At 36.9% G+C, this 20,189-nt stretch overlaps 1 protein-coding gene across 1 annotated transcript in view; it reads left to right on the forward strand.

The window, feature by feature from the left end:
• Positions 1 to 20,189, forward strand: part of AMN1 (antagonist of mitotic exit network 1 homolog) — a 46,555-nt gene that overhangs the window by 23,356 nt on the left and 3,010 nt on the right. Inside the window, exon 6 of the mRNA XM_081129793.1 lies at positions 1,703 to 1,814. Coding sequence (XP_080985919.1) covers positions 1,703 to 1,814 — 112 coding nt within the window. The remainder of the gene's footprint in view (positions 1 to 1,702; positions 1,815 to 20,189) is intronic.

The following is a 20,189-nucleotide window of genomic DNA, read 5'->3' on the forward strand; positions in this document are numbered from 1 at the left end:
TCCAGAATTGTTAAAAAAAATTTTAATTATGGTCAAATATACATAATCGCTTTTTGATATTTGTTTCCACCTTTTGGCTACTGTGAATACCCCTGCTATGAACACCGGTGTGCAAATATCTGTCTGAGCCCCTGTTTTCAATTCTTTTGAATATGTACCTAGAACTGAAATAGCTAGGTCATATGGTAATTCTGTGTTTGTTTGTGGAACCACCATACTGTTTCGACAGCAGCTGTACCATTTTATATTCTCACCAGCAATGCAGAAGGGTTCCAAATTAGAGCACCAAACAAAGGATATATAATATTTCAAACAAATGAAAAAGCATAGAAAGTAATATAACAGAGATCTATGGGCCAATCACTTGAATTTTAATATTTTCATTTTCTTCAGTTCTTTTTTAAAATTGTAAGTTATATCCAAAGCTCCTCCCTCACTTGTTCCCCCTTTCTTCCTTTAGAGGTAACCACTATACTAAAGATGCCTGTGTATCTTCCTTCATGTGTCTGAGTACTTCATCTTTCTCTCTATATAGTATTGTTTTAAAATTTTACATAGTGGTTTCATAATGTGTGTGTTCTTTCATAGTTTGCTTTTTTATTAAAAGTTGTTTTTTTAATTTTTCAAGCTTTATTGAGGTATAATTTACATACAGTAAAATTCACCCATTTTAAGTGTACAGGTGGATGAATTTTGGTAATTGTTATATAGCCTTGTAACCACTACCATAATTAAGATTAGAACATTTCCATCACCCAAGAAAGTTTTCTCCCGTATCTTTGTAGTCAGTCCCCTGCCATGGCCCTCCCCTCAAGCAGCCACTGATTTACTTCATCATTATAGTTTTGCCTTTTCTAGAATTTTATATAGATGTAGTCATAAAGTATATAGTGTTTAGGTTTTGTACTTTCTTTTTACCTCTTTCACTTAGCATAATGTTTTTGAGATCCACCCATGTTGTTGCATGCATTAATATTTCATTCCTTTTTTTTTTTTTTTCTGAGTAGTATTCTGTAGTCTGGATATGACACAGTTGGTTCCTACATTGACCATTTGATGGACATTTGGGTTGTTCCATATTGGGTTATTATAAACACTGCTGTGAACATTTGCATACAAGTCTTTATGTAGACATATGTTTTTATTTTTCTTGGGTAAACCCTGGGAATGGAATTGCTGGGTCATATAGTACATACATGTTTAGCTTTATAAGATACCATACTGTTTTCCAAAGAGTCTGAACTAACATTATGTTTGAGATTTTTGTCTAGTAATACAAGTAGATATTTTTTATTTTAACTGTTTCTATCTTATCCTATTATATTAGTAAACCACCATTTATTTACCCAGTTACCACTCCTTTGCTGTTACAAATAATATTGCAGTGGCATATTTAAGTTGTTTCCTTGCACACATGTACAAAAATTTCTCTCTATATAATGGACATCTGCAGTTAGAATTGCTGGGTTCTAAGGTATACCCATCCTTGGCTTTCATAGATATTGCCAAATGGCTTTATAAAATGGTTGGGCATTTAACTTATAAAGCTGCTATACTTTCCAAATTATTGCAGACTTACACTGGTCCTTTCTATAGGCTTTTTCTTACACGTAGACATTTGGTTCTTTTTGTATCAGAGGATTTCACAAGTTTTTTCATACTGTATTATAAACCTATTTTTTCTTTTGATTATCCTAAATAGGAGATTCATATGGGACATTGTGTGAATCTGACTGATGAGTCTGTAGAAGCTGTCCTCACTCGCTGTCCTCAGATACATATATTACTGTTCCATGGATGTCCCCTAATAACAGGTTAGTGTGATAGACTGCTTGGGCTCAAATCCTGGTTTTATCTTTTAATAACTGTGTGACCTTGAGTAAATTATTTCACTCGTTCCATTATTTAGTTTCCTCATCTGTAACATGAGTATAATGACAATACCTACCTCATAAACTTGGTCACGATGACATCTGACAACACTTTACGTGGTGCCTAATACATAGCAAGGGCTCAGTTAATGTTAGTCATGGTGGTGGTAGTGATGGTAAGTGTTAGTAGATGTTAACCATGATGAGGATGACGATGGTGGCACTGGTAGTGGTCATGATACTAAACAGTGCTTTATGCAGACAATAAAAAAGTTTATAACATTACATCTATCAAATATGCTATATGGCGTATTATCTATAATCTCATCAAGCTGTAGCCATTGAGATTCAGAATAATTTGTAATGTGCTGCTTTCCTGAAGGAGAACAAAGTAGTTAACAACCATTTGGCCTGTATAAGAGCTATGATACCACCATGCTGCCCAAAACACAATGCCTCACCCCTTTTGTATTACCATACTCATGCCAGAGTACAACCTGGATCTCACCTGTAAATCAGTACTCATGCCCAGTCCTTCCAGCTCATTTCTCTAATTACAGTCTAAACAGTTACTCTCCAGATTGAGTTACTTCCCTAGAAGTCCTTTGGACAACTTCTGTTTTTTGTTTGTTTGGATTGCCAATCTAAACCAAGTCTGTAATGGATTATATTTGGTTATCAGTGACATCTATAACAAAGACTAAATCTTATTTTAGGCAAGACAGTTCTCATAAAACTAAAGCTAAAAGGGACATTTAGACCTGTTAACAGTGGTTACCTCTGGGGAAAGTGTAGAAGGACAAGGGTAGGAAAAAACCTTCACTACATACCCTTTTCTACCTTTTGAATTTTGTATCATGTGGATGATTTCACCTGTTAAATTTAGTAATGATAATTTTAAGAAAATAATTTAAAATGAGAAAAATTCCTAGAACTGACTACAGGGGAATGGTACATGTGTACATTACTCTTGGGGTTGTGAGAAGGTAGAAGGAGTCTCTCTGGTCATCAAACAAGGCAGTAAATTGTACTCTAAATTAAAGTCAGCTATTCTTATAAGGTGGAGGAGACCACAATATGTGAAATGTAATAACAGCAACCTTTGATAACAAACCTTTTCAGAATACCAACTAAAAGTGCAAAAATGTACCCACTGAGCTCTGTGCACATTTCAATACTTTGAAACAGTAGGTGATACTCACAAAATGACTATTTTCCTCTCACTGTTTCAATTACAGATCTGCTTTAAAGGCGCTAGTTTTTCCCAAAGCCAGGTGAAATATCAGACATGTGCCATTGACTTTTCATATCATTCTCAGATAGTTAAAAGTCTTGTCATGCCCGGCCGGGCGTGGCTCAGCAGTTGAGCATCCACCTAGGATCCAGGCAATCGAGATTTGATTCCCAGTCAGGGCACATGCCTGGGTTGCAGGCTTGATCCCCAGTGGGGGGCTGTGCAGGAGGCGGCCAATCAATGACTCTCTCATCATTGATGTTTCTATCTCTCTCTCCCTCTCCCTTCCTCTCTCTGAGATCAATGAAGACAAAAAAAAAAAAAAGAAAAAGAAACATTTAAAAAAAAAAAAGCCTTGTCATTTCATATCACTGAAACCCTCTCATTTCAGTAATTAAAATGTTTTAGGCCCATGTAATACTCCAAACAAGTTCAAGTTAAAGCTTTCTGCTCCTCCAGTCAGCTCAGGTTTGTTGTAGGTGAATAGGCTGCAGTGGGTAAGGGGTCACTGTTAGTTTCACTGTCTCACCATGTCATGCTTCTCTTCCTTCCCTAGTTTGCCCACCATAGTTTCTGATCCCACCAGTGTCAGTACATGGTGGGAAAGAAAACATCTTCCTTGACCACTACTGCTATGATCTAGTGTCAGCACTGTGGGCTCTATGGGTGAGCTGATCCAGATCCATGCTCTCGCCAAAGCGGGGCATGTTTTGGTCATTCAGAGCCCACTTCCTACTGCCCCCCTTATCATTGCATACATCTCCTATCTGCAGTTCTCTTGATTCAAGTGCATGTGTCTCTTCAGGCTAGTGGCTAGCATTTTCTCCATCTGCCCCCAGGCATCTGGCAATACACTTTCAGTCTCTTTAGTTTTGCTAACCTACCCGGGTTGCTTTTGTCAGGGCCCAAGACAGGCCACCCCAAAATATCCACTATGGCATACTAATTACTTTAAGGTCACTTGATAAGCATCCAGTGCCAGAGGGCACCTTGAGCCTCCCTTTTCTTCTGAGTGGAGGAAATAATCTCCCATGTGAAAGGTGTCCTCCCTGCTTCAGGAGGGCTGAAAGAGACAACCTTATCACTAGAGCTGAGATCCAGAGTCAGAGCTTCTATAGACACTTTATTAATTTACTACTTAAACCCAAACTTTGTTTAGATTCCTCACTAATGAATACCCAAGCCTTGCTTAGATTCCTTCCTGATGAGCACTAACTTTTTTGTCCTGTCAATTCTTTACAAATTATTGTTTGTTTATCTAAAAAGTATTAAAAGGTGCTTGGCTCAGTCATTTCTTCGAGCCTCATTTTATGATCTGAGTATTGTAATTCTCTACTGAGCACATATTAAATTGGTTTTTCTCCTTTAATCTACTCTTGTGTCACTTTTATTTTATTACTAGTCCAGCCATAAAAACTATAAAAGTTTACAGGGAGAATTCTCCCCCTCTCTGACACTTTCATGAGCAAAATATAAGGCAACCTCATGCCAGCCCATATCTGCACACAGGAAACACACTTCAGACAATGAGAGCGCAGGTATTTCCCAAATTCAGCCTTCTCTTTAGCTTCATGGACTCTTGCCATAGCCTTTTGTCCTTTAGTTTTATTAGGTGTGGGTCTGATACTAGTGCACTCTGTCCCCAAAGCTCCAAGGGACATATTAGTAGTGTACTGTGTGCCCCACGGTGTCCACCTGATCTCCTTAGAGCCCCTTCTCACTAGGCTTGAGGGGAAGAGCAAGCGCCTCCAGCCCTCTTTCTAGAACTCAAATCACAGCTCTTTAAAGAAATCCTTTCTTCCATTTACAACTCCCCATCCCTTCCCACTTTAACACTTTTATATCTTTGAATGGATGAGGCACCATGAATTCCAAAATCAGTTTTCAGCCAAACATTTGCAAGTCATATATAGATGGTCTGGTAACTCATTTCGGAATGAGAGAGTAGCTGGTAGCTCTAGTCCTGAAACATTAGCTGAAATAGTTCTATTTTAATGTTCTGTTATATTTGTCACAGGACACTTGGCTACACAACATGTTATAAAATAAACTTCTGCTAATTTTACCATGATTATCTTTCTGGTTACCATTTGGAAATAATTAAATTGGTATTTTCCCTCTACTTTCAATAGAAGTTAAATTAGAAAAAATGTATACAGCCAACCAAGAAAACTTATCCTTAGGCAAACTGCTTAAAGCAATTATGGGAGACCTTAATGGGTAATGAAATCTTTAGAAGGTACAACCAAAAACTTATTTGAGTACAACAAGAACAATATTAAAATGCTTAAATGTGCCTGTATTAATATATAAATGATAGACAAATACCAATTTTCAAGTCTGGAAAATATGTTGCAGTGATTAATCTGGTTTTTAAACCAGGGATCTTTTGAGGTAAATTACATAATTAGTGAGATCACTGGTAGCCAAAGATATATTATCCATTGGTGAATTCAAGAGAAATGCCTAGCTAGTGTGATTCCAGACATTAGGAAATCTTGGTTCCTCATACACATAATGAGTCCAAATACCGAATTTACCAACTAAACTTTAAGATCCTAAAGGACAGGGATTATGCCATGTAGTTCTTTCTTTTTTATTTTTTTAATTGAATTTATTGGGATGACATTGATTAATAAAATTATATAGGTTTCAGGTGTACAGTTCTATAATATATCATCTGTATATTGTATTGTGTGTTCACCACCCCAAGTCAGGTCTCCTTCCATCACCATTTATCCCCTCTTTACCCTCTCCTACCTCCACCAATTATTTTCTTATTTTTTTGTCTTCCATATCTAGCACAGTGTTATACATACAGATACTTAATAAATATGTATAATTCTAGATTTAAAAAGTAAAATTAATTATACTATACAATATAGCTACTTTATTGAGACATTAAAATGGAAATTTCAACAAAATACAATAGGTATAAAATTCAGAAATGAGAGAAATGCCAGAGATGCCAATTTTCAAAAGAAATATCTGAGAACCTATTTCACAGCCTTAGAAACCCATCATCCATAAAGGTTTTAAGGGGTTAAAATGATGAGTGTTAAGGAAGAATTTTGGTTGCAACAGCATGGATGGACCTAGAGAGCATTATGCTAAGTGAAATAAGAGAGTCACAGGAAGACAAGTACCATATGATTTCACTTATATATAGAATCTAATGAACAAAATGAACTATCAAGCAAAATAGAGACAGACCCATAGAGAGCAGGCTGACAGCTATCAGGGGAGGGTTTGGGGGATTGGAGGGTGGTGGAAGGATTGAGAAAAAATTTTTTTTAAATTAAAGAAAAAAAAAGTTGGGATAAGGACTTCTTTGGAGAGTACTATTTGACCTTTTACCTAGAGCCCAATAAGAGGAGTTTCAGCAGAAGTAATAGGGCCTGATAGGCACCCTTTGCACAGGTAGCTGTTGATACTAGGGGTGAAGGAAAGGCTGCTGCTGCATTAAAATCAGCGTGCGCTCCCAGAATCTGAGGGTGCATGAATGTTGCTCATAGCCAGGTGTGGGTATGGTGGGACGAAGGGCCATCCTACAGGGATGGGTGCAGAGGGGGGATTGGATATTTTGCAACTAAAATGTGGTTGGACATTTTATAGTAGGGATGATGAGAAAGTCATAGTATTACCTAAGGGTTCATCCAGAGCAGGGGAAGAATGACTCCTCAATGAATAGAGACAAAAGAAGACAAAAAATGGAGTTTATGTCAACCTTGTACCTTAAGAGCCATACTTGTTCAGCATACACATCAAAACAGCATTATTGGAAAATGCCATATTTTTAGAAATATTTTAAATCACAAATAAAATGATAATTATTATTACAAAAATAAAAATACCAGAAAAATATCAGCAGAGCCATTCCCATGCCTGTGGTCAATTAAAGATTACTTCCCTTTCTACAGAAATATAAAAGACTTTTAAATATTCTGATTTATTCAGATGTCATAACACTTGAAAACATAATATAGTACAAAAACCTAAACTGATTCCTAATACTAATAGACCTACCTAGCCATTTCCTATTTCAAGGAATTATTTATTCAGTAGACTTCTGAATTAATGTGTTTAGAAACTTGATCAAATAGAGCTATTTGCTTATAATCTCTAGACTATCTGTGGAATTATTAGATTATTCCATCTATAATATTATATAACACTCTTGATAAACATCAGTCAAATTATGAACATATAGTTTATTTTCTTGGAGCTGAATACCTACCATTTCTTCCTAAGTTTAGGGAATTTTGTGACTGTATAGTTCAGTCCTTTTGGTATTACAATGAAAGGAGTGACCATCTAACCTGTGTCTCACCCCCTTCAACTCAGGATCACCAAGGGAACTATTGCCTAAGCCATACCTCCTTATAAACATGCTAACGTTACTTGCCAATGGAAAGGGTCTGCTTAGATTGCTTATTTAAATAGACCTGGAATTTATGACTTGATGGGGCATGGCAGCCTGGCGAATTTACATAGACTCTTTTCTATCTATGTAACTACCAGACTCTATAAAAAGAGTCCCAAACCAGAACCAGCTTCCTCCAAGAGCAATGGTTCACACACACTGTTGAACAGCTATATTCATCTGAAAGCAAAATATGTCCCATGGTTTATTCTTTGTAAGGAACCATGTTGATTTATGTGTGCATGTTAAAAGCATATATTTCTCCTTCCCTCTAGTATTTTTATTTTATCTTCTCTCCAAAAGATACATGCTAGAAATGTAATTCATGAAGACTCTTAGATTTTGTATTCCCACTTTGTTTCAGAACAAATTCTATTGGTTTTTCCTTGTAATTTTGTATTGGTGATGAGATAAAACAACTACTTATACTTTTTCGTGATTGAGATAATACTTTATGGCAACATTTTTCAAATGGATCACAAGACCCATTTACACTCTTAAAAACTGAGGATCTCAAAGAGTTTTTGTTTATGTGGGTTATATTATTAAATTAAAAATTAAAGCTGCCCAGCTAGTGTAGCTCAGTGGGTGAGCATTGACCCATGAACTAGGAGATCACGATTAGATTCCCAGTCAGGGCACATACCTGGGTTGTGGGCTCGATCCCCAGTAGGGGGCTTGCAGGAAGCAGCCTATTGATGATTCTCTCTCATCATTGATGTTTCTATCTCTCTCCCCCTCTTCCTTCCTCTCCCTGAAATCAATAAAAACATATTTTTTTAAAAAAATTAAAGCCAACCTCTGGCCAGTGTGGCTTAGTTGGTTGGGCATTGTCCTGTACACCAAAAGGTTGCTGGTTCAGTTCCTGGTCAGGGCACATATCCAGGTTTCAGTCTCATCCCTGGTAGCGGGTGTACAGGAGGCAGCCAGTCAATGTTCCACTCTCACATTCTCTCTCCCTTCCTCTCTCTCAAAAAATCAATAAAAAAAATATATATCTTTTATAAATATATGTTTATTGATTTCAGAGAGTGGAAGGGAGAGAGAGAGTTGAAACATCAGTGATGAGAGAGTCGTCATTGATTGGCTGCCCTCCACTGGGGATCGAGCCCGCAACCCAGGCATGTGCCCTGACCAGGAATCGAACCTCAATCTCCTGGATCCTAGGTCGATGCTCAATCACTGAGCCATATCCGGCTGGGCAATAAAAATATTTTTAAAAAATTAAAGCTGAGGCATTTTTAATAGATTTATTAATTTACATTTTAAAAATAGTAAACCTATTACATGAAAAAGAGAGAAGTATTTTTATTCAAATCATCACTTTTCCGACCATTGTGGATATGCTTCTTTGATATTACCCCTAACTCAGCAAGTGGTAATTTCTTTTTCTTTTTTTTTCTTTTTTATTGTTGACACTATTACAAATGTCCCCATTTTTCCCCCTTTACCCACCTCCACCCAACTTCTGTAACCCCTTCCCTCTGGCCATCACCACACTGTTGTCTGTGTCTATGGGCTGTGCATATATGGTCTTTGGCTAATTCCTTTACCTTCTTTCATTCAGCTCCCCCCACCTCCCTCCCCTCTGACAGCTGTCAGTTTGTTCCATGTATCCATGCCTGCTTCTATTTTGTTTGTCAGTTTATTTTGTTCATTAGATGCCACATATTAGTGAGATCATGTGGTATTTGTCTTTCTCTGACTGGCTCATTTCACTAGCATAATAATCTCCATACATGCTGTCAGAAAAGGTAAGATTTCTTTCTTTTTTACAGCCACATAGTATTCCATTGTGTAAATGTACCACATCTTTTTTTTTTTTTTTTAAATATATCTTTATTGATTTCAGAGAGAGGAAAGGAGAGGGAGAGAGAGAAATAGAAACATCAATGATGAGAGAGTCATTGATCGAGCCCGCAACCCAGGCATGTGCCCTGACTGGGAATCGAACCCCGATCGCCTGGATCCTAGGTCGATGCTCAACCGCTGAGCCATGCCTAGCCGGGCACCACATCTTTTTAATCCACTCATCTACTGATCTGCACTTGGGCTGTTTCCAGTCTTGGCTATTGTAAATAATGCTACTATGAACATCAGGGCATATATATTCTTTCAAATTGATGTGTCAGGATTCTTAGGATATATTCCTAGGAGTGGAATCACTGGGTCAAACAGCAGATCCATTTTTAATTTTTTGAGGAGCCGTCATACTGTTTTCCACAGTGGCTGCACCAGTCTGCATTCCCACCAAGAGTGCACTAAGGTTCCCTTTTCTCTACATCCTTGCCAGCACTTGTTGTTTGTTGATTTATAGATGGCAGCCATTCTAGCAGGTGTGAGGTGATATCTCATTGTGGTTTGAATTTGCATCTCTCTGATGATTAGTGATGTTGAGCATTTTTTCATATGTCTATGGATCATCTGTATAACTTCTTTGGATAAGTGTCTATTTAGGTCTTTTGCCATTTTTAATTGGATTGTTTGTCTTCCTGGTGTTAAGTTGTGTAAGTTCTTTATATATTTTGGAAATTAACCCCTTATTAGATGTATCATTGGCAAATGTGTTCCCCCATACAGTAGGTTCCCTTTTCATTTTGTTGGTGGTTTCTTTTGCTGATGTAGTCCTATTTGTTTATATTTTCCTTAGTTTCCCTTGCCCTAGGAAACATATCTGCAAAAATATTGCTATGAAAGATGTCTGAGATTTTACTGCCTATGGTTTCTTCTAGGATTTTTATGGTTTTACATCTTACATTTAAATCTTTTATCCACTTTGAGTTTACCCTTGTGTATGGTGCATGTACCTGTCCAATTTTTCCAACACCATTTATTAAAGAGACTGTCTTTATTCCATTGTATGCTCTTGCCTCCTTTGTCAAATATTAATTGATAATATAGGCATGGGTTGATTTCTGGGCTCCCTGTTCTGTTCCATTGATCTATATGCCTGTTCTTATGTCAGTACCGGGCTGTTTTGATTACAGTGGCCTTGTAGTATAGTTTGTATCCAGTATTGTGATACCTCCAACTTTGTCCTTCTTTTTCAAGATAGCTGAGGCCATTCAGGGTCTTTTGTGGTTCCATATAAATTTTTGGAAAACTTGTTCTAGGTCTGTGAAATATGCCATTGGTATTTTAATAGGAATTGCATTGAATATATTGATTGCTTTGGGTAATATGGACATTTTAATAATGTTACATCTTCTAATCCATGAACACAGTATATGCTTCTACTTATTTGTATCTTCCTCAATTTCTTCTTCAATGTCCTGTAATTTTTCAGGTACAGATCTTTTATCACCATGGTTAAATTATTCCTAGGTACCTTATATATATTTTTTGTTGCAATAATAAATGGGATTGTTTTCTTAGTTTCTTTTTCTGATAGTTCATTATTTGGCATATAAAAATGCCACCAATTTCTGAATATTAATTTTGTATCCTGCTACTTTGCCAAATTCATTTATTAGATCTAGTAGCTTTTTGGTGGAGTCTTTAGGGTTTTCTATGTACAATATCATGTCATTGTGAATAATAACAATTTTACTTCTTTCTTTCCAATTTGGATGCCTTTTATTTCTTCTTCTTGTCTGATTGCTCTGGCTAGGACTTCCAGTACTATGTTGAATAAGAGTGGTGAAAGAGGACATTCCTGTCTTGTTCCCAATCTTAAGGGAAATGCTTATAGTTTTTGCCCATCGAGTATGATATTGGGTGTGGGTTTGTCATATATGGACTTTATTACATTGAGATATGTTCCCTCTATTCCCACTTTGCTGAGAGTTTTTATTATAAATGGGTGCTGGATTTTATCAAATGCTTTCTCTGCATCTATTGATATGATGATGCGGTTTTAATCCTTCATTTTGTTTATGTGGTGTATCACATTTATTGATTTGCAGCTATCATACCAATCTTGCATCCCAGGAATAAATCTCACTTGATCATGGTATATAATCTTCTTATTGTATTGCTGGATCCAGTTTCCTAATATTTTATTGAGGAATTTAACATCTGTGTTCATCAGGTATATTGGCTTATAATTTTCTTTCTGCGTAGTATTTTTATCTAGTTTTGAAATTGGAATAATTCTGGCTTTGTAAAATGAGCTTGGGAGTCTTCCCTCCTCTTGAATTTTTTGGAATAGTTTGAGAAGGATAGGTGTTAGTTCTTCTTTGAATGCTTGTTAAAGTTCAACTGTGAAGCCATCAGTCTAGGACTTTTATTTGCTGGGAGTTTTTTTTATTAATGCTTCAATTTCACTAATTGTAATCTGTCTTTTCCAGATTCTCTGATTCTTCCTGATTCTGTTTTGGAAGATTGTATTTTTCTAGGAGTTTCTCCATTTCTTCCAATTTTTTGGCATATAGTTGTTTGTAATATTTTCTTAAAATCTTTTGTATTTCTTTGGTATCAGTTGTTACTTCTCCTTCATTTCTGATTTTATTTATTTAGGCCCTCTCTCTTTTTTTCTTGATGAGTCTGGTTTAAGGTTTGTCAATCTTGTTTATCTTGGTTTTATTGATCTTTTGTATAGTTTTTTAGACTCTATTTTGTTTATTTCTGCTCATATCTTTATTATTTTCTTCCTTCTACTCACTTTAGGCTTTGTTTGTTGTTTTTTCCAGTTCTTTTAAGTGTAAAGTTGGGTTGTATATTTGAGTTTTTTCTTGTTTTCTGAGGTAGGCCTTTAATGCTACAAATTTCTCTCTGTGGACTGCATTTGCTGTGTCCTATAGATTTGGGATTGTTGTGTTCTCATTTTCATTTGTTTCAAGGTAACTTTTGATTTCTTCCTTGATCTCAGTGTTAACCCACGCATTGTTTAATACCATGTTATTTATCCTCCATGACTTTGTGTGTTTTTCAGTTTTTTTCTTATGGTTGATTTCTAATTTCATACCATTATGGTCAGAGAAGATGCTTGATATGATTTTAATCTTCTTAAATTTATTGAGATTTGTTTCGTGTTCTAACCTGTGGTTTATCTTAGGAAATGTTCCATGTGCTTGGAAAGAATATAATTCTGCTGCTTTAGAGTGAACTGCTCTGAAGACATCAACTAAATCCATCCGATCTAGTGTGTCATCTAAAGCCACCTTTTTCTTGTTGATTTTCTGTCTGGAAGATCTACCGCTGATGTCAATGAGGTGTTAAAAGCCCCTACTATTACTATATTACTGTCAGTCTCTCTTTTTATGTCCATCAAGATTTGCTTTACATATTTAGGTGCTCCTATGTTCGGTGCATAAATGTTTACCAGAGTTATATCCTCTTGTTGGATTGCTCTTTTATCATTATGTACTGTCCTTCTTTGTCTGTTTTATAGGCATTGTTTTAAAGTCTATTTTGTCGCCCAGCCAGTGTGGCTCAGCGGTTGAGCATTGACCTATGATCCAGGAAATTGTTGTTCGATTCCTGGTCAGGGCACATGCCCTGGTTGCAGGCTCGATCCCCAGTAGGGGGCATACAAGAGGCAGCCAATCAGTGACTCTATCATCATTGATGTTTCTATCTCTCTCCTTCTTTCCTCTCTCTGAAATCAATAAAGACATATTTTAAAAATAAATTAAAAAATAGTCTATTTTGTCTGAAATAAGTATTGCTACCCCAGCTTTTTTTTTTCATTTTCATTTGCATGAAATAATTTTTCCACCCCTTTACTTTTAGCCTGTGCATATCTTTCATTCTGAGGTAGGTCTCTTGTAGACAGCACATATAGGAGTCTTGCTTGTTTATACATTCAGCTACCCTATGTCTTTGATTGGAGCATTTAAGCCATTTATATTTAAAGTGATTATTGATAAGCATGCATTTATTGCCATTTTATTCATTAAACCCTGTTCCTCTGTTTGTTTGCTTGTTTTCTTTTTCTTCTTGTTCCTCTTCTTGTTCCTCTTCTCCTTGTTCCTCTTCTCTCTTCCTCTTCTTGCTCCTCTTCTCTCTTCCTCTTCTTGTTCCTCTTCTTGTTCCTATTCTCTCTTCCTCTTCTTCTTGCTCCTCTTCTCTCTTCCTCTTCTTGTTCCTCTTCTCTCTTCCTCTTCTTCTTGCTCCTCTTCTCTCTTCCTCTTCTTCTTGTTCCTCTTCTTCCTCTTCTTGCTCCTCTTCTCTCTTCCTCTTCTTGTTCCTCTTCTCCTTGTTCCTCTTCTCTCTTCCTCTTCTTGCTCCTCTTCTCTCTCCCTCTTCTTGTTCCTCTTCTCTCTTCCTCTTCTTCTTGCTCCTCTTCTCTCCTCCTCTTCTTGTTCCTCTTCTCTCTTCCTCTTCTTCTTGTTCCTCTTCTCTCTTCCTCTTCTTCTTGTTCCTCTTCTCTCTTCCTCTTCTTCTTGCTCCTCTTCTCTCTTCCTCTTCTTGCTCCTCTTCTCTCTCCCTCTTCTTGTTCCTCTTCTCTCTTCCTCTTCTTCTTGCTCCTCTTCTCTCCTCCTCTTCTTGTTCCTCTTCTCTCTTCCTCTTCTTCTTGTTCCTCTTCTCTCTTCCTCTTCTTCTTGTTCCTCTTCTCTCTTCCTCTTCTTCTTGCTCCTCTTCTCTCCTCCTCTTCTTGCTCCTCTTCTCTCTCCCTCTTCTTGTTCCTCTTCTCTCTTCCTCTTCTTGTTCCTCTTCTCTCCTCCTCTTCTTGTTCCTCTTCTCTCCTCCTCTTCTTGTTCCTCTTCTCTCTTCCTCTTCTTCTTGTTCCTCTTCTCTCTTCCTCTTCTTCTTGTTCCTCTTCTCTCTTCCCCTCTTGTTCCTCTTCTCTCTTCCTCTTCTTCTTGTTCCTCTTCTCTCTTCCTCTTCTTCTTGTTCCTCTTCTCTCTTCCTCTTCTTCTTGCTCCTCTTCTCTCTTCCTCTTCTTCTTGTTCCTCTTCTCTCTTCCCCTCTTGTTCCTCTTCTCTCTTCCTCTTCTTCTTGTTCCTCTTCTCTCTTCCTCTTCTTCTTGTTCCTCTTCTCTCTTCCCCTCTTGTTCCTCTCCTTGTTCCTCTTCTTCTTGTTCCTCTTCTCCTTCCTCTTCTCCTCCCTCCTCCTCCTCCTCCTCCTAACAGACCCTTTAACACTTCTGGTTTGGTGGTGATGAAATCTTTTTGTTTTTTCTTGTCTAGGTTAGCGATTTCTCCTTCAATTTTAAATGATAGCTTTTCTTATATTTAAAATAAATAAATAAATAAAAAATAAATGATAGCTTTTCTGGGTAAAGTAGTCTTGGTTTTTAGGTCCTTGCTTTTCATCACTTTGAATATTTCATGCCAATCCCTTCTGGCCTGAACTGTTTCTATTGAAAAATCAGTCTTATGGGAGCTCCTTTGTAGATAATTAACTGCTTTTCTCTTGCTGCTTTTAAGATTCTGTCTTTACCTTTAACCTTTGCCATTTTAATTATGATGTGTCTTGGTGTGGGCCTCTTTGGGTTCATTTTGTTTGGGACTCTGATCTTCCTGGACTTAGGTGTCTCTTTCACTAGGTTAGGAAAGTTTTCAGTCATTGTTTCTTCAAATAGGTTCTTAATCTCTTGCCCTCTTCTTCTTCTTCAACCCCTATGATGTGGATGTTATTACACTTCGTGTTGACCCAAAGTTCCCATAAACTATTTTCATTCTTTTTTTCTACCTTGTCTTCCAAATTGCTGAATCAGTCCTCTGCTTTGTCCAACATACTTTTTATTCCTTCCAGTGTATTCTTGAGGCCAGATATTGTATTCTTCATTTCTGACTGTTTTTTTTTTCATGGTTTCTATGTCCTTTTTCATGTGTTTGTAGTTCTCACTAAGTTTCTTGAGCATCCTTATAAATATTACTTTGAACTCTATTTCTTTTAAAAAAAAAATCTTTATTGATTTCAGAGAGAGGAAAGGAGAGGGAGAGAGAGAGAGAAATATCAATGATGAGTCATTGATTGGCTGCCTCCTGCATGCCACCGACTGGGGATCGAGACTGCAGCCCGGGCGTGTGCCCTGACTGGGAATCAAACCCTGATCGCCTGGATCCTAGGTCGATGCTCAACCACTGAGCCACGCCCGGCTGGGCTGAACTCTATTTCTGATAAATAGAGTTTATTTAGCATTTAGCACTTCTGGAGATTCCTCCTGTTCTTTCATTTGGGGCCTGTTTCTGTGTCTCCCCATTTTGGCTGCCTCTTTATGTTTGCTTCTATGTGTTAGATATATCTGCTATGACTCCCAGTCTTTGTGAGGTGGCCTTATGTGGTAGATGCCCTGTGGGATCCAATGGTACATTCTACTTGATTTCTTGAGCTGGGTGCTCTAGGAGTGCCCCTTGTGTGTGTGATGTGGGTCCTCCTGTTGTAATTGAGTCTTGATTGCTGCTGGCCTGTTTGTGCCTGGGACCCATCCTCAGGCTACCTGACTATGAGGCTCAACCCCAACCACAGCATGCGAGCTGCTGTGCAGGTGCTAACCCACACTGCACACTGCACAGTGATCAGTAATCTAGTTCATTCTGGCTGTGTGGCAGATTCAAATGCATGCGGTTAGGCGCACTGGTCTGGAACTGGGCTCAGATTTGCTTCACAGCCTGTACAGCAATGTGCAGTGAGACTCCTGAGCTGCATCCCACCCTCATGTCACTCCAGATTATCTTAATGCACCGCCACTGTTTTTCAGGGAAGAGTGGACTCCCAGAGCCTCAACGTTGGCTTAATTTAAACTTTCACACCAACATTTTACTGCCCTCATCTGGCTCTGACTCCTGGGCCACATAAGCATGGCATATCAGAGTGCTGCAAGTGGTAATTTTTTAAAGGTTAGTTGCAGCGTGGAAGTAGAAAATATATCAATGAAATTTTTATATAGTTACATTACAGTGCATTGATCTGTCTTGAATTTTGAATGGATCTTTTACCCATATATGATTTTGTAACATCATGCCTGGGCAGTTTGGAAAATATAGTTTCTCTGAATAATATGGATATTTCAATGTCAACACATTTAATTATTTTTTAAAATCACATTTGTTAATATCACCACTGATCTCATCACAAAGGTACCAGATAGCTCTGAAGATCACAATGATAGCTACAAATTTTCCAAAATTCACTTGAAAGGTAAAATTTTCTCATTGGCCACAAACTCTATAATTTAGTGTTTGTTTGTTTGTTTTTTTGAAGTGACAGGCTTATTTTGCTCTTTTTCAATAAATAGTCTGCTAAGTATCCAAGTCTGAATAACCTTAGGTTATCAGATATTCTTTAAGTCAAATAAAGTGACTAGTTCAGCTCACACTTCTGAAAGGATCTTGCACTGTGGGATCTCCATATCATATTTTGAGAAACATTGCTATACAGTAAAGAAACATTATCAGTCAACTTCAGCATTTGTAGCAAGAACACAATATCCCTTTTAAATAATTTCTTATATTTTCATGTGGTTGATGAAGTAGTGGAAGCAGACATTGAAATGGCAGGAGTTCAAAATAGTTTGAATAGAATAACAATATTTTTGACCTGGAAGGTAACCTAGTTCAGCATTTACCACCTGTATTACTGTTATATAAATGAGCTAAAGATGGCTTGTATATTTTGGCCCTATATTGTTTACTTTTTCACAGCAGACTGGTACTATTAGCTCAAAAGCCCTCTGGCACCAAACTCAAATTTTTAGTCATACAGTTGCTTCAAATATAACCTAAATAAGCAGATTTTAAATCTATTTATTTAGAGCCTACCTGCTTTGCATACCCTGAAAAACCGTACTCAACATTACTACCTATAGATAAGATAAACCCAGGTCTATAAAAGACCCCAAGCCACTCTTGACCTAGGGGCTCTCTAACTCAGAGACTCCTTATTTTGCTGCCCAGCAACATCATGACACATAAACCCCCTCCTCAGTCCTATGGGAGTTCCCTTACCCTACTCCCCTACTCCTCTTCTGAGAGTGTTCCCCCATACCAAGCATACACACACACACACACACACACACCACACACACACACACACACACACACACACACACACACACACACACACCCCGCCCTTGGAGCATCTCTTGTGAGGGACGCTTTGCTTGCAAACATATCAAAGAGTGACCCAAATGAAGCTTGCTGTGTCCTACTGCCACCTTGTGGTCATATATTTTTCCTCAATCTACCTCCAAATCCCTTGAATTCACTAAACTGCACAGTACATGGTATGGTGTTCTAGAAGACACCAGAGGTATAGCATAAAACAAAAAATGTTTACATTTCAAAAAAGTTTGGAAAATGTAACAACACTATAATAAATATTAATTTATCAAAGGTTCTGAAAAATAATATAGCTAAGAAACTTAAATTTCTTTATCTGGGCATTTCTCAAAATTATTTTCGTACAGAATACAATGTATATTATTTTTCTGATCCCTGATTTCACAGAATAAGAAAGTGAAATACTGAAATGTTTCTTGCCCATTGTGACACAGATTTTAATAATAGTGCCAATACTAAAACTAAAATCTCAAGATGTAGTGAAATGAGCCCCTATCCCGTTTCCTGCCATCTCTGTAAACACTGAATAGCTTATCTTTTATGGATCTCAACTTTCCCTTATGTATAACTGTCAGTCAGTCATACAGTTGGGGGACCTGATAAAAATGCAAGAGTTTATACCCAGTGGTTTTGTTGATAAAGTTTCTTAAAGAGAAAAAGCTGGAGTTTTTTAACTACCCAGATCATCTCTCCTCTTCCCCTTTTGCTACCATCATTGAATGAAAATAAAGTGCGCTAATATATTCATTTCATATTTAATTTTTAATTTTTTTCTCCAATGAAAAATGTTTTGGCTTTTTTTCGCCTGAAAATTGAGAGTTCTTTCTTCTTTCATGACACCTTATATAACATGCCCCCACCCACCTTTTTTGGATTTATTCTTAAATATTTTATTTCCTCTGATAATATTTTTTAACGTTTCCTCTTGTTTATGTATTCATGTGATTGCTCATATATGACTATAAGACAATACAATTGATATTTTAAAAAGAATGTATGTACGTATGTTTGTACAGTTCTAATATTATGTTACCCTCGCAACAACCTGACCCCCAAATTGGCAGTGCCCACTATAGTTACCCATCAGATTTCCTGAATTAACAGGTTTATCTTCTCTATTATATTTCTAAACATTTATAAAATTTTCTAACCTTACAGTCAGATTATAAAGAAAACTCCACATTATAAATTAGATTTTAAAACTGTTAGAAGTGCTCAGGGTTTTTTCTGCAGAAGAGACAAAAACTAAACTACTATTTTAAAATATTGTAAATCATAAGAAGCAGTAAAATAATTTTTAAACTTATTAAGTCTTAATTATCTCTGCAGTGATTATCACTAAGTTCAACTCATATACTTTTGTTAATTTCCTACAATGTACATGCATTTCAGTTTCTCATAACTTTCTAGACATGTTTCACAGCTCTCACAGGCACTGAGGTGTAGATTTTAGAATGGCAATTAAGCAACTAGACTGTGCCAGAGTCCTTATGTTTACACTGAGAGGCAGAAACCCAACAGGAAATCTGCTGCTTTGAATTGACTGGAATTTTAGTGATGTCTGAGGATTTGTTTCAGCCTGGTTACTTTACAAGCAAGTTCTTTACATAGATTCCTAGATGATAACATTGTCAGGATTTGCCACAAACAGCCAAAACAAAACAAAATATTTTAAGACCCAAGTAGTTTGCTTCAGTTTCTCTGTAATTAAGCTGAGCGCTTGCTTAAAGGACAACTCTTTTTTTATTTTTTATTTTTCATTTTCTAAATCCTATATTATTCCATTACCTCATCCTTATTTATTCATTTGTTACTAACCCAGCACAACAGAACTGCTTTATGAAGCATTAGAACTCTGATCATTGTTTGTGAAACAGATCATTGCTTGTGGGTTCCATTCCTGGTCAGGGCACACACCTAGGTTGTGGGTTCGATCCCTGGTTGGGACATGTATGGGAGGCAACTGGTTGATGTTTCTCACATCAATGTTTCTCTCTCTGTCCCTTCTTCTCTCTCTAAAAATCAATAAAAACATATCCTTGGGTGAGGATTTAAAAAAGAATAGAATTGGAAGTTAAAACCTAAGTCACCTGATCCACAATTCTTTCCCTAAAAGAGCAATTTTCTAAGCCCTACAGTTTTGTCCCTATATTACAATAAACTCACTTGCATTGATTATTCCTGCTAGTCAAACTCACAGTCCTAAATACTCTATATTTTCATGGGGAAAAGCTGCCTGAGGAGAGTGAGTGATGTAATACTGCCATCTAGCATCAAAAATTTTAAATTACATGAAAATATATCATGTTTACTGTTGGAGGGAAAGTATCGTCCTATTTATGTTTAATAATAAATTCCTACAGAAGAGTGACATAGAGTCAGAAAGCAAATATTTATATGTAATGTTTGATAACATATTCATAACTAGTAAAAATGCCAAAGTAATCCTAGAAACACCAGCTACAATGAAATTCTTTTCCAATTTGTTCTTTTTCAAAATTGTATTGGTTCTTCTGGGTCAGTAGAATTCCCATGTAAATATTAGGATCATGTTGTTAAGTTCTTTTTTTTAAAGGGGGATTTTGGTAGGGATTGCATTGAATCTGTAGATTTGGGGAGTATTGCCATCTTAATATTAAGTCTTCTGTGTATGAACATGGATGTGTTTTCATTTATTTAGCTCTAATTCCTTTCAACAGTGTTTTATAGTT

Source organism: Miniopterus schreibersii (genome assembly GCF_964146895.1).
Source record: "Miniopterus schreibersii genome assembly, chromosome: 2".
Classification (NCBI taxonomy): domain Eukaryota; kingdom Metazoa; phylum Chordata; class Mammalia; order Chiroptera; family Miniopteridae; genus Miniopterus; species Miniopterus schreibersii.